Here is a 15,349-nt window from a genome sequence, read left to right as displayed (position 1 = left end):
ACATCAACATTCATTTGTGCTACTGTCCCACCTATATGATGCATGTGGTTGTTGCTGTCACTGACCCCCCTACTGGCCCACATAAATAGTATTTCCCAGTTGTGGAAATGAGATGTCTGGTGGCTTAAACAAGGATGCTGTATGTACGTAATTGCAGTGGGCATGGGACTGCAGACAGTCAACAGGCTCCCCGTCCTCCGAGCTCACCTCTTCTTAGCCATTGACAGTTGCAAATAGGACTGTGGTCAGTGGTCGAAGTGTACCAAAAGAAGTAGTGGAGCTATGTTCCCTGCTGGACTGCTCTCGCTCCCCACAAACCCCATCACACGCCCCCTCCCACACACAATACACACACCCAGACACTTATACCTGCTGTTTAAAGGAACGTTCAGTGTAGTGCACTGAAAGTGCAAGTTTCAACTTCTTCCTACACGTTTATTTTAAAACGAAACCATTCCGGAATGGTTTCTTTTTAAAATAAAAGTATAGGAGCTGTAAAAGGTAATTTAAAAAAGTAGAGGAGCACCGCTCCCGAACGCTCCCACTCATTTCGACCACTGACTGTGGTTCTATTTGGAGTAAACCAACAGCACCACTTGATGGAACATGGAGGCGTGCACTGCCTCTATTAACTTATGAGAGCCAGTCTGGGGAACCTGGACCATACAGCCATAGTGGGTGCTGTGGAGAGGCATGACAGGTTCTTTTCTTCCTGGGTGAGTTAGTGGAGGAAGGCCTGCCCGGGCAAGGAAATCAGGATCCAGAAGAGGACATATTTTAAAAACTTTCTAATAGAATCCCAATTCTGCAGGTTCTGATAGCCTGTAGGAGCTTGGATGGAATGGAGTGAGTGAATATGTAATGTAGTTTCATTATTAAAAGGTCTGATACTGGGGAATCATTTGGAAGCATTGTTAAAATCCAAATGCAAGGGATTTCTTTGAATATGTGTTCATATAGGTCATGTACCCAGTTCAGCTTGGCTGGAGCTCCAGAGAATCTGGCCTCCATGAATTTCATGTGCCTGTCTCATGACCTCCTTGGGACACACATGATATGTACTGTATTACAGCATTTCATTTGTTATTGGGAAGAGGTCTTCTACATTTCCTCATTTCACCCTTCGGCTCTCAACTATCAGTTATGGAGACCAATGATACTAATATCACAAAAGTGATCCAGAGAGACATATGTTTTGATGTGCAGTACAGTCATGCTTAAGTAGCACTTTCAAAACTTATAATGAGTAGAGTTCCCTACTTCATAGATGAACAAACACTGCACAATCACTCTACTAAGACTGGCTCCTGATTAACTGTTTATCAAATGGTAACAACCACTCTAAACTCTGGAGGAGCAAGATACTACCAAATGCGGGGAACAAGCATGAAAGAGGAAGTGCTCTACTTAGTAATTTAATTTGTTATAGGTAGATGGGTATTGTTTAAGGGAAGGTAATGGAGGGTATATTGGTATACCCATTTGGTATTAAGTTTACTTTTTTCTTTGAAGAAGAATAACTAAATCAATAAGGAGTTAAATCCAGTAGAAGGCAGATCAACTGTTCAAGGTCACTAAGGGTAACAGAGTTCTTAAAAGCGTATGCTAGTAATGAGGATGGAAGAATCCAAAGACATCTACTGGAAGAAAAGTCAGTCAATGATCTCAACCTCCTGTACAGGAGAAGGAGGCAGTCCTTCACACCTGCCAATGAGTGTGCAGTTGAAAGGGACTTCTCTTGTAGCAGCAGAGAATACCAGCTACTAATAAAAGAAGAGACAAGGATTAGTGGGTAAGCAATTAGACAGGGTAAAAGAGGAAACACATTTGAAATTGGTATTAGCTTTAGTAGGGTTACCAGCTCGGCGGGATCATGGAAAAAAGCACAGGTGATAATACTACTTTAAGGAATGCAAGAGAATGGATTGTGAAGGGGTGGCTTGTGAAGGACAAAATAGGATGGATGTTTTGGGTGTGGTCTGAGATGATTAATGAACTTAATATTATGCCTTGAAAGGCATACAGGAACAATATGTCTGTGCCTTCAGGAGAAATAATAGAACACATTATTTCATTTACACATTAACAACATTTGGGAAGCAATTTTATGAACAGAAAGTATGTCAAATAGCTGGGTATGCATTATGCTGTGAAGAGGATTGATATACATCTTGCCTTCTGCGGGTCCTGTGATAAGGCTATTGTTAATAAAGATGAACCATTGACACTACATGAACTTCTACTGGAATCCTTGGAGAAGCTGTCTTTAGACATTACTGTGGCCTTTAGCTGTTTGCTGTGAAATGCCTGGTACATTATTGTGTCGATTGACTAGCCCACAAAGTGGATTAAGTTCAGAACAGTCATATGAGTGATGACTGATATTGTTGTAGACTCCATCAAAGATGATTGTGCCAGGGAACATTCCCCAAGAAAATAGTCAGTGAAGATGCAAGATTATTTTTGAAAAGCTTACAATGGAACATACATCAATAGTTTTGATTATCCCATGGACAATTGATTTGCATCAGTAGGATAAATGTGAGAGGGCTCCAGTTGGCCCTAGTCAGTAAATCCCCTTTTTGGGATGTGCTAAAATAATTGAAATGGGCTCATAGAAGCGCAACAAACTGTGTTGTATGACCTTTTCAGTATGTTTCATAAGGGAATACAACCTGGCATGTTTTTAGTCAAAGTTGGTTAGGTGAGCCCTCAAGTGTACCAGCTGACAGGCAGAACTTATGGAAGAAATAACTGAAGGGCATAGAAAATTACATCACAGTCTTCTTCCTACCCTCCCTCATGCATACTGGCCAGATTCTTAGTCTGTTTAAGAGCTTGAATTAGCAGATGTAAATTGGATTTGTAATGGTGGCCGCATGTATTTATTTATTGTTGATTTGTACAGCTTTGACTGCAAAACTAAGTTAGTGTCACCCACAACAGAGTTACTTTGTGGTCCTATTGGTACCTGCTGCATCCGGATCTCATAATTGAATTAATTAAGGTGTATCTGAAAGCTATTGGCTGAAATTGAATGTCTCCAGTGGTGAACGTGCATCATACATTTAGCACTGCCATGAGGAAGAGCACCCTGGTGTCATGAAGATTACCTGTAAAGAAATTCAGCATTCACGTATATAGCTGTGAAGGTATAGCTTGTCTATTTTTGTAATCTGTACAGTTTAATCATGTTCTGTTTTTATGACTTAAATGAAGTTCGTAAAATGAATTTGTTGAACTTTAGGTAAAGATATTTAGATTAATTGTGAAGTGCAATACAGCGCATTACAATCTGTACTGTAAAAGAACCAATCACAAGTAACATGTACATATACAGCACATTCTGTATAGTATTACATTTGCAGTTTATAACAATGCTGGAAATGGAAAAGACATAATCTCTGAACCCACCCTGTGTGTTTGCCGGAAGAAGGAGGAGCCAGATTAATGGGTTTGCTGGGTGTGGAGTGATGGCACACAAGTGATAGGCTTGGAAAATTATCAAAAAGACAAGGCAAAAAATAAAACTATGTTTTATAGACATGACTTGAAACATGCACAAATCTTTTAACAAACCTGCTATTATATAATTCGTTATATTAACATTTTTTGCAAAAAGAGTATAATTATAGCTTTTTTCCAATCCTGAATGGAAGCGGAGTACAGAGCAATGAGAAATGTGTGGTTAAAAAATGTGCCTCTTGTTTTGACAATTGTACTATCAAGACTCAAAGTCACATTTCAAAAGGGAACGTATGATACAATGGCCTGTTTGTAGTAATTTCTTCACACAGTATGCACATTTTTACATCTGACAATTTATGATCACTGAGCATTAACATCTGTTAAGGGGCATGCCATGCATCATAGCTTCTCTTCATTGCACACTTTGTTTTTTGCCTGCACCCATCTAACATTCAACATGTTTTAATGTGCTTAAATGCAAAAGAAAACAAAAAAATACAAACTGGAGTAGAATTCTCATGAGCTTAGATCATAGTCTCTGAGGGCTGTAAACAACTGACAATGTGAGTGCTGTGGTGTATGGCAGCTCAGACATGAACTGTTGCTTTCCCTAGATCCGCAAACAGGGGAGAACATTTTTACTGGATTCCCAACCCAGGGAAAATCCTTTTTTGCACTTGATTACTATGTAGAATTTGTGAGTAAAAACTGCTTTCCTTTGTCTCAAGGATCATTACGATTGGGGGCTTAGAGCTGTGAAATCTGTCCTGGTTGTAGCTGGATCTTTGAAGCGAGGAGATCATAAAAGGCCTGAAGATCAGGTATATGTTTGTATGTTTTTTTTACTGTCTGTTGAAACTGCATGCTGCATTTATGCTTAAGATTATGCTAATTGCTTATATTGGTAATTTGGTCATTCTTTATAATTAAATATGCATGATAATTGAAGTTGTGACAATGGATTTGTAAAACACTATTTTGAAATAATATTAGACAACAGGATATATAAATGAATGCTGTTAATTTCTTTGGAGGGGTTTTACATTTTGATGATGTTTAAATATAAAGTAATGTGACACTCTTAAGAACAGTAACACTTCTTAGCTTTCAGGGCCCACTGAATATAAAAGGTTGCCATGTGAGCGAGTATGAAAAGAGGTAAATAAGGGCTAAAAGACCATGATTAGTTAATAACAACCTGGCCTGCAGGACGTTTCAATATAAATCAGTGGTGAAGAATGAAACAATAACTCAAAAAGGCTCTATTAAAACAGCGAGGATTCTTGATTTCTCAGCAGTCTACATCGCCACTTCAACTTATCATATTACCTTTTTGGTGCCAAGCTTAGCAAAAGGCCTATGGCCTTAATTACGAGGCTTAGTGACATACTTGATATAACTTTGCCAATAATGCTGTCAAAAAGAATGATTAATCGAACAAATGGTTGGTAGGCCAAAGTACAACCCTTATGCTACCAAGCGCCAGACAATGAACACCAACAAATAGCATGAGAGAAACTTTTCAAAAAGTCAGTCTGTTCTCTTTTTCCATTGCCTTTTCTCGCCCTTCCTTTGTATGATTTATTAATGTGCTACGTGTTTTTTTAAGAAACACTGTGCTTCAGCTTGTATGCATGTGAAGGGGTTTGCTTTGAGCACCATCCCAAGGAAGAAACGACTGCACAAAACATGCAAATGGGATGTACGAAGGCTCCTGGAGCAGCACAGTCTACATCCTTTTTCTTTCCTTCACTATGTTTGATATATTCATTGGATTCATTTGAACGTATTTCAGCAGATCTATTTCTTATTTTTTGTCAGCCTTTTTTTCTGAAATTCTGAAATTGTTTTCACTGTTTTGGGTATCTTCTAACACAATTTAAAAATACAAAATGGCAAGTGTGTTGGCCTTGTGTTTGGTCCCTTTTTTGTTTTTGTTTTATTTTTGGATCAGGATGGTAGTTTTAAACTTTAATGCCACAACATAACTAAGAAACCCCAGGACTGGGTTGGTATATCTGTTAATCAAATTAAAGAAAACAAACTAAGGCAGTTTCTGGAGTCAATGAAACCCATCCTCCAACAAAGGACTCAGAAGTTATGGGGCACTTAATGTAATGCGACCGGCCTCTAATGGTGTGAGCAGAAGGTTCAAGTGCAAATAGTTACTGGAGTCCATAGAGCGTAGTCTTCAATCACAAAGAAAAGGTCAGACTGGATTGAGGAAGGCCAAGGAAGTAGGACATTTATATATGTTATGTTATATATGCCAAAAAAAGAAATCAGTATGGGTTCAAAACATATTCAGGCAAGAGACAATAAGAATGGCAGGATACTTTTATGCATGCCATCTGACTGAAGCTAAACAGAAAAGAACTGGGTTGTTCCATGAAATGTTGGATTTCAAAGGATGCACTCAGTAGAGTTCCTTGAGCTTGAAAATATCCCTATGTCCCCCACAGGTCTAACCAGGGAATGAGGCAAGAATCTGAGTGCTAGGTTTTCCTGCTGTGAACTCCAGATGGGTACAACAACATCTGTTTGTTTCTTTCTGCCCACTTCGATGTATGTAACATTGTTGTTAGTATCTTTGGTGTTTGTCATTTAAAAGTGTTTGGAATGAATAAGACAGTGAGCTCCTAAAAATACAGACCCCTTATTAGTGGTGAGTGGCTGCTTTCTGTTTGTAAATGTAGGCCTCTAAATATAACTGTTCAACCTTATTTTTCTTTTTCTTGGCACTTATAGTTTTCTTTTTCATTCTTACCATGGTCTACTTGATCCAGAGGAAGGTGGTACATTGTCAATCCGCCGAAACGCAATTTTGATCGAGGGTGGCATACTTTATTAATTTCATTTTTATGCTGCTCAAAAGATTCAGAGAATTGACCTTGGGATATTTTTTGAAACATCTACTTGTTACTTAAAACTTTTATTTTCGGATATCTATATTAGCGTCAATCTTGTGTTAGCACTGTCCCTCAGTAGATGCTTTTCACAATATATGCTTTGTGATTCATGTATTGTGATTTATGTTATGTGGCAAAATTATGTATGTTGATCACTTTTTTGTCCATGTATAAGTGTGTCTATACATATATGTATTGGGATTTTATATATTGATGACATTCAACACAAAAAAATGATTATTATATTAAAATGAACAGAGAAAGTCATACATTGACTGTTGCTGATTATCATCAATTCATGAACTCATGTTTGTTATTTTGATGCCTGTATGTGGATTTAGTCCTTATTTCATAGTGACTAAAATTAGATTTAGTTATTTCTCAGTAGGAACACTTAATGTTTGTATAGACAGCTCCAAGTGGAACCATCACTTATTCATTCTGCATTTATGTTTACTATTGACAAGTTTGCATTCTGGAAGAGCTCTGCTACATAGTGTTTACATTGTTCCTTTCCATATAAACTACTTGAGGTTATTGGTAAAGCAGCCTTTATGTTTGGTTGATCCAATGTAATGTTTAGGTTTTTTACTTGACATTATACTAATGTACTGCTTACTTGTTTGTGTTTTTGTGAGTACTTGACAAGGGGAAATGACTTTCCTGAGACTTTTGTGCAGCGTCAGTTATGTATGTACAATTTGTAAATCTATTTGATTTAGTCATTAACATTCTGTGAAATATGTATCCTGGAGAAAGCCTTCTGAGAGCAGTCGATTGACGTGCTCCTTGTGTAATTTGACTGCCAGATAAAGGGAAAAAAACTGGTGGAAAAACACGGTTTTACCTTTTCTACTTAGTTGTCACATTTTGATCATTGCTACCAGGAGGCCACATCAGAGCACCTTCTTTCGTATTGGATTGGAATGCAGCATACTTTTTTTCAATTGGTCTATGGAAGTGGCAGCATTCTTTCTGCTCTATGTAGGTAGAAGAGCTTGAGAGGAGTCCCTTTCCTGGTCCAGCAGGTTCTTTGATGTCCAGCAGTGGTCAGCAGACATCATGTGTAGTCTGCCAATGGTCAGCTGTGCTCCTGATGTTCTCCAGTGTTCTTTGGGTCCAAGTGGCAGGGAAAGCCTCATATTGCAGGTTCAGAACAGGATCAGGAGTTCAGGAGATTTAACAGGGCTGGAACCAGGAAGATAAGCACCACAGTGGGGACCAAAACCTTACTTAATTACAACTTGAGTTCCAATCAGGAAAACAGGTGCATTTTGTTAAAACTGGCTTTATTTGTTTGTGTATTCTTTTTTAGTATATAATTTGCTAAAACTATTTGTGTTATAGTCTATAATAGAGTTTGTATGTGGTTTTGCTGTTGTAATTGACGTTGTATAATGCTCTGCTAGCTGTTTGGGTGAGCTCTGCGTCTACAACACTGCCAAAGTAAATAAATAAATACAATAACTATTCAGGATTTAATTTATCTTTTCCATATATCTGTCCATGTGTTTCACTTACATTAATTCCCCTTGAGTGCTCTACATGCTCTGCACCTTCTTTTTATATCACGAGATAAACAACATGTAACTGCTTTGAACGGCTGGAATCAATTCTCCAACTTCTCCTGATGATTTATGGAGATTTCACTGATCCAGCATTATTTTCCTTCATTGTGATATCTTAAAGTGGGAGTCAATGACATTTGAATGGGAGAGCCAATCCACAGGCTGGAATTCTAGTCCTAGACACAGAGAAAGGAAAGGTAATATTTGATGAACAAGCCAAATTATCATTCACAATTCCTGTAAAACATGATGGCATATTATTTATACAATGTAGTTGTCTCTCAATGAAATGTAAGCATATAATCTTGTAATCAGTATTTCGTAGCCTCATTGACAAAATAATACACAACTATGAAAAGCAATATCACTTTCCAAATAATGTGGCTCCTTAAAGGTGTAATTTCACTTTCTAACGCTATAGTACAATAGGTGAGCATTACAGAGATACAAACTATGCATTTGAAATCATTAATGCAAACTAGTTTTTGTATGGAACAAACCTAATCATGTTCCATATATGTAATGGGTCTTTCCTACAACCTCATACGTCTTTAGTGTTGCATTTAGAGTAGACTCAGTGTAGCATGCATATGTGCACATACACACATACATGCTAAGTCAATGATTCGACCACCAGCCAATTCAGGCTTTTTAGGCAACAGAGCTTTGCAATGTGGAAAATGTTTGGGTCCCAGGTGGTAATTTAAATGACTTCTAAAAATAAATACTGTGTTAAAGGTCTCACAAAGGACGAAGAGCCACATCTGTTCATAGCGCTGTTTTAAGAGTAACATCAACTAATTTTGTCTAAGGAGCCAAAACAGGGGTGGGTAGGGAGGATTGTGTGTGTGTGCACACGTGTGTTCGTTTATTTGTTCGTTCGTTCGTTCGTTCGTTCGTTTGTTCGTTCGTGTGTGTGTTTATGTGTTGCATATGGCCCTCTGATCTGGACTGCCCCTTTTGGAGTTTTTGCAAAGACCCGTTTTTATGTTTTGTGTTAGATAATTTCTGATGATATACAGAATCTGTGCCGCAGGGGCATTGACATGACATTAGAATTAATGGAAGAGTATAGAAGAGTTGGATTTAAAAAGGCCATGCAAATAATAACTAGGATCTAGGTACATGAACATAGACAGGTTTGCACAAATTCAAGTTCAAATTAAACATGAAAAGAAAGAGGGAAGGAGAATTACAACACTAAGGGATAAAGGATTATGTATTTGTATTTTATTATTTATATAGCGCACCTGGCCCAAGGGCATCCGGGCGCATCACTTAAGTTACACGACATATATACATAAGCATAACAAAGAGGGTGATATACAGTGACGGGATAAGCAAAAATGTACAGTCATGTACAGAAACAACTATTATACAATCGTATACAGAAACAACTATTATAACAGCTATTATCCAGGTATATACACTATCAACTATGTGCAATAAGATAAAAGAGCACGGGTCGTCACTAGTGGGACAGTTATTGTCGTGGCAGGTCTTGGGCGGACAGCCATGCTTTGGCCTTGCTCTTGGAGGTATGGAATGTGGCGGGTTGGGGGATATGGACTGTGCAAGGTAAACTTTAAGACCTAAAACTGCTTCCACACCAAAGAAAGCCCAATTGTTCATATGAATGGAACTGAAGGGAAAGAAGGTGAAATGCATCAAAGAGTTCCACAGGCAGTGAGTGGCTGTTGCCAAATGGAATTCTATACAAAAGTTAACTAAGAGCAATGTAGAACTGGAAAGCTACAGAAATTAGCACGTGATATGGAAAGAGGGGATGTCACATAGTAGGGGTCAGGCTAAGGTAAAGAATAATGTCCAACTTGGTGGATAAAGGAGGATATAGTTGAAATACAAGGGAAGGAAGAAAAAAGGGGAGAGAGGCGTTTGAAGTGGCGAGAGGGAGTTTGGGCACTGTGACTGCTGTGGGTGGATATTCATGGCGAGTGGGAGTTTGGGCACTGTGACTGCTGTGGGTGGATATTCAGAGTACAGCTCTTGGGGATTGGAGTTTGTGTGACTGTCTTGAAACAAATAATAATAAAGGTCTGAGGTCGATCCTGGGGAGAGCATTTTTTTGTTTTAAATGTCTGATCTGGAAGTGAGTTTGTGGGAGACGAACGTCCACTACTTGGGAGGAAGAATCTAGTGACGAATAACCGAGGTCAGGAGAAAGCTGTCCCAGAGGAGTTCAATGCCTGAGAGCATAGGGAGGAAAAGAACCATTTTGAATGAAAAGTTGTATCATAGCAATATAAAGGGCCTCGCACAACTGATTGGCAAAGTGTCAGATTGGAAGGAGTGAATGTCACCCTTCCTACCCAAGTTGGGTCACCACCTGCTTACAAACAGGCTGTCCAGGTCTTGGAAAACGGAAAGGGGTCTCCAGGCATTGACCAGTGAGTTTGTACAAGTCAGAACAACAGAGCGTGTGACCATCTCCTCCTTTGTTAAGACTTTTGAGACTGATGCCATCCTGCCAGATGACCTGGAGGCGATACTATCCTCCCTAAACAGAGATGACAATAACGCTTGACCCCCTTGCTCCCATCATATGTAAGGGGTACAAACCCCCACAGAAGATATACATTGTATAATACAGAGCTAGCCATCTTGAGAAGAAGGACACTGGCTCGTGAACATACATGTTGAAAATCGCATCAGCAAATAAATAAGATGATCTTTTTGCAGCAATACACAGTCTGCAACCTTGCAATCAACTATGAGCAGAAAGCTTGCCTGCTTGCACACCCTCATCTCACAAGACCTGAGGGTTTCAACATCTACACATGGTTCTCCCTCCTATAAGAATATTCTTGGGTTTCCTTGGTCTCCCAAGCTTTAGCAAGCAAACTATGCTCCTTCTTCCGTGACTAAGTGAAGACAGTAAAATTCAAAGTCCCCAGCTGTTCACACTCCACTTCCCCTCAGCTGCCCCTTTTGGATTTTGCTTGCACCTTTACCACCTTCGATGTGGTGACTCGTTCAGAGCTCATCAGACCTGTGAATATGAGGGAATCTTCAGTACAACTCCACCTTTACCTACCCTCTACCATCAGAGAGATCATTGAATCACTAGTTCCTAGGTTGGCTATACTAGTTAATAGCTCCTTCTATACAAGCCACCTCCCGCAGTACCTGGAGAAAAACCATACCATTCCCCTTTGGAACCTTCCCTTTGTCAACATTCCTTTCTTAGGCCAAATAGACGAGAACATTGTCAACCAACAGCTGATATCCTACATTGATGCTAATACCTTGCTGCACAATCACCAGTCAGGCTTTCGGCCTATTAGGAGAGCAGAAGCCTCACTACTCTTCACAAGGGATGAGCTGTTCCTATCTCTGGACAGTAGCAATACAGAAAACCTAATCCTGTTTAATATGCTGGCTGCTTTAGACACTGAACCAGACCACTTACCTCAATTGCCTAAAGGACTGCTCGGTCATCAAAGACCTTTGTCTTGAGTGGTTTTATCCATCCTACAAAACAGGGAGTTGCATGTGGCATCAGATCCCTTTCCTTCCAGCCCTTCTTCATGGACCTGTGCTGTATTTTTAGCTGACCTCTTATCTCCCTCGTTTGCATCCTTTCAGATATTGGACGACAGTACCATGGTTGCAGTCACACGGAGAGTTGCTCCACATGACGTGGCATACATCTCCCTTGCATTTCTAGTATCAATGATTGTCTGATCAATAACTGCCTGTACTTTAATACAACACAAAGTAAATACATTACTTTGGGGCCCCTTCAGTCTCAGTCCTACCTTTCACATGGCTCATCACAATGGAGTGCTCACAAGTTTCCAAAAAATCTTGGCAACGCCTTTGATGGGTTACTCTCTTTTGGCCACCATTTTCAGAGTGTCACTAAGAAGTCACACTACAAAGTTCAAATGCAAAAATGTATCCTACCCTACCTACACATGCCACACAAAGTGGTGGTTACCAGGGCTCTTGCAGTTTTCCTACTACATTACTGCAATGTCTTAAACATGGGTCGTCATAAAGGCTTAGTATACCAGATCCAAGCAATCCAAAATAAGGCTACCGGACTGATCCAGGGCCTGAGACGTAGAGATCACTTTACCCCACCTCTTGTTTTCCTGCACTGGCTCCCCGTGGACAAACAAATTGCTTTAAAAACTATGTGCACTTTCCCTCGGCTTACTGGGAAGTCGGGCATAACCATCACAATCAGGTTATCAAACATTGCTTCACAAGAGCCCTAAGGTAGCCTCCTTTCGTTTGATTGGTCATTTATAAGGTGTTTAACATCCAGAGGTTTCTAAGCGGAACCAGGGATCGAACCTGCGTTGCTCTGTGTTGTTTTGTTTCCGAGGTAAACGTGTTGCCCCTGAGTTATCCTCCCGAGACCAGGAAAAGAATGCAAAGCTAAACCTATTAGGTACTGTGGGCACATGCTAGTAAAATAACCTCCTTCTCACACTAAGATCCTTTGACAGCAACTTACTGTTTCGTGAACAAATAAAGACCCTATCAAGCTTTCCCGTTACTCCTCGTACCTACAACATGAGAGCTTCAATGATGGGTGCCGCTCGTGCTGTCTTGTCTTATTGCACTTTGACAACCCCCTGACAATTATAGCACAGTTCGACCCAAACCTACATTCAACTTTATCGATGTAGCATATTTCTGTATTTCTGTAATGCCATGTTCATTGTTTGTTCTCCACTTCTCACAACCTCGCGATTAATTGCTCCAAGTTTTTGAAGGTTCAGACCACCTGTGTCCATTCTTCCACTTGGGACGCTATGTAGTGACTGTGTTTCTGTTTGGCACCCTGCAAAACAAGAATAAATTAATTAGAAGCTGAATATGTTACAAGAATTATTGCTCCATGCCGCTTTCGGCCTGCGTTACACTTTTGATCATGGACCGAGATGTAGAAGTTGTTGGGGGTGCTATTCTTCCAAAGTGCAAATTGCACGGAGGGGACTGTCAACATGGGCACTTCTATGCACTGCAGACCCCACTGTGCAATTTTTGATTGCACAATGGAGTTCAATAAATGAACGCAAATCCGATGAGAACCTGGGGCCAGATTATCTAACATTTGCACCAGTGCTAGAACATGAGCAAATTCTTTGCTAATAGAAAATGGAGCAAACCGGTTTTGTCTCAATCCATATTATCTAAACACGTTTGCACTAGGGAAAAAAGGGAACCAGATTGCTTTTTGTTCTACGATATCTGTGTAAAATAAAACAGAAGATGTTTACTAAATCTCTTTTCATGTTATGCAGAAAATAAAGTATGTAGAAGCAGCCTGTTTCCATTTTCCCCTGGGGAAAACATTTTTAGATAATAGTGGGGCTTAGTTGGTTTGCTCCATATACGTAGCCAAATCAGTGCTAAATGTGTTTGCTGTGTTTTTCTCCACAAGGGCAAAGCTTTGATAACCTGGCCCCTGGCGACAGGCATTTACATTGGCTTCCATTTGCTCAAATGGATGCTGGCGGACTAACAGTCATGTTTGTCAAGAAGAGTGGATGGGGGTAGCAGACAGGTGTATTTCGACCATGACACAGCTCCTCATGTTAAAAACTGTAAAATACCCAGTAATGGCAACTAATGCCCACAATCCTTCGTGATAGATTACACTATTTGTTAATGACTTAGTTGACACTACAATCATCCCCTTAGTTTTCTAGACTGTGCATTTGCTTTTTTTATCTGAGCTCCCACATTACAAGAGGGCGACAGCCAGTGGTCGAAGTGAGCTGGAGCGGTGCCCCTCTACTTTATTTAATTAAATGTTACTGTTCCTATACTTTTATTCTTAAAACAAACAGTTCGGGAAAGGTTTCGTTTTAAAATAAAAGTGTAGGAAGCAGTTGAAACGTGCACTTCTGTTCCCTTAAAAAGCAGGCAGTTGTGTTTGGGGGTTCGTATTGTGCGTCGGGAGGGAGAGTGGCGATGGGGTTTGCGGGGAGCGGGGCAGGCCACCAGGGAACATAGTTCCACCACTTCTTTTCATACACTTCGACCATCGGTGACTACAATGAGCCAACCACAGAGTCAGGACAAAAATGTATATTACGATTAAGTAATATTGTGCAAAAGGGAGATGAAAACGGTAGCCGCATAGTAAAAAAAACGCATGTTATTTACGCTCAAAGTTAGACATTACATCCGTTCATCTTGCCATGTGCTCTTTTCAGGTGCTGATGCGGGCCTTAAGAGACTTCAACCTGCCAAAGATAGTGACGGATGACACCCCGGTGTTCATGGGCCTGATCAGTGACCTGTTTCCGGCCTTGGACGTTCCCAGGAAGCGAGACCTGCCTTTCGAACAGATGGTCCGGAAGTCCACCCTGGAGCTTCGCCTGCAGCCTGAAGAGAGCTTTATTCTCAAAGTAAAAGTCATTGCTTTTAATTACACCCCCTTAAGAGTTCCAATCAACATAACTGCAGTCAAGTTACATTGGGCCTGAAGGTGAACTTACATTGCGGTGTGCTCTCTGTGTAAAGACGGCATGTCCCAGCCAGCAACATGCGCTCTTTAATGAGACGACACGCATTTGTCATTGGAGGAAATGCATGTCCATGCAAGGGCAGAGAAATGCAAAATCACATTCAATCCTTCCTTTAGAAGACCATTTACCCATGAAAAGATGATGGGCTACAAGTACATCATATTATTTCCGGGCTGCCCAGAGACTAGCCCATTTGTCCCTGTTATGTTCAGTGTACGTGATTTTTAATCTTGTAATGCTTATTGACGCACACAGCATGTCCCTCATAGCTCGTAAACACTAACCTCCAACTTGAACAGATGTTTAAATTCGTATTCTTTAACATTGCGCCGCTCGCTTTGGCGAAGTAAGTGTTGTCGCTATTTCTCCGATTAAGAGGTCACTGTGGTCGAAGGGTAACGCAAAGTGGGAGGCCAGTTGTCTACCTGGGCAAATTAATGTTACGTAGAGGGGCAAATGTAGCTATGCTTAAATCGGGATGCGTAAAGTGTACCTTGGTTATTGTGTGATAGTTTATTGTTAACACAAGTAGTGATTTGTGGAACCTTTTACAAAAAGGACATAGGAGTTTACTACAAAACAATATGACTGTAACTCTCTCATACTACTGGCTTAATATGTTGGATAGTATGATTTTAAATCTACAATAATTGTTCCATTTTACAAATCCTTCCACTCTCTGATTTTTAATTGGAGCAACTAAGTCACATTTGCACCTGCTTAAATCATTTTAGTTTAGTACTTGTACTAGTAGTCCACAAGTCCGGGTTTCTCATATTACCTTCCCTGTGAATTGAGTAGCCCTCTCAAGGTTAGAGACATGGTTAAGGTGGAGTATCTTCTTTGGGAATCTGCCCCTTAGTTTATTCCTATTTAGCCTGTGTTGTCTCTT

General features: G+C 40.1%; 1 protein-coding gene across 1 annotated transcript in view; it reads left to right on the top strand.

Moving 5' to 3' along the window:
* Positions 1 to 15,349, top strand: part of DNAH11 (dynein axonemal heavy chain 11) — a 4,227,155-nt gene that overhangs the window by 2,152,250 nt on the left and 2,059,556 nt on the right. Inside the window, exons 37-38 of the mRNA XM_069648254.1 lie at positions 4,197 to 4,289; positions 14,143 to 14,337. Of these exons, the coding sequence (XP_069504355.1) occupies positions 4,197 to 4,289; positions 14,143 to 14,337 (288 nt within the window). The remainder of the gene's footprint in view (positions 1 to 4,196; positions 4,290 to 14,142; positions 14,338 to 15,349) is intronic.

This window comes from Ambystoma mexicanum, chromosome 2q, assembly GCF_040938575.1.
Source record: "Ambystoma mexicanum isolate Mex_15411 chromosome 2q, UKY_AmexF1_1, whole genome shotgun sequence".
Taxonomy (NCBI): Eukaryota; Metazoa; Chordata; class Amphibia; order Caudata; family Ambystomatidae; genus Ambystoma; species Ambystoma mexicanum.
The sequence above is the reverse complement of the archived record's forward strand: the minus strand, read 5'-3'. Positions and strand labels throughout refer to the sequence as shown.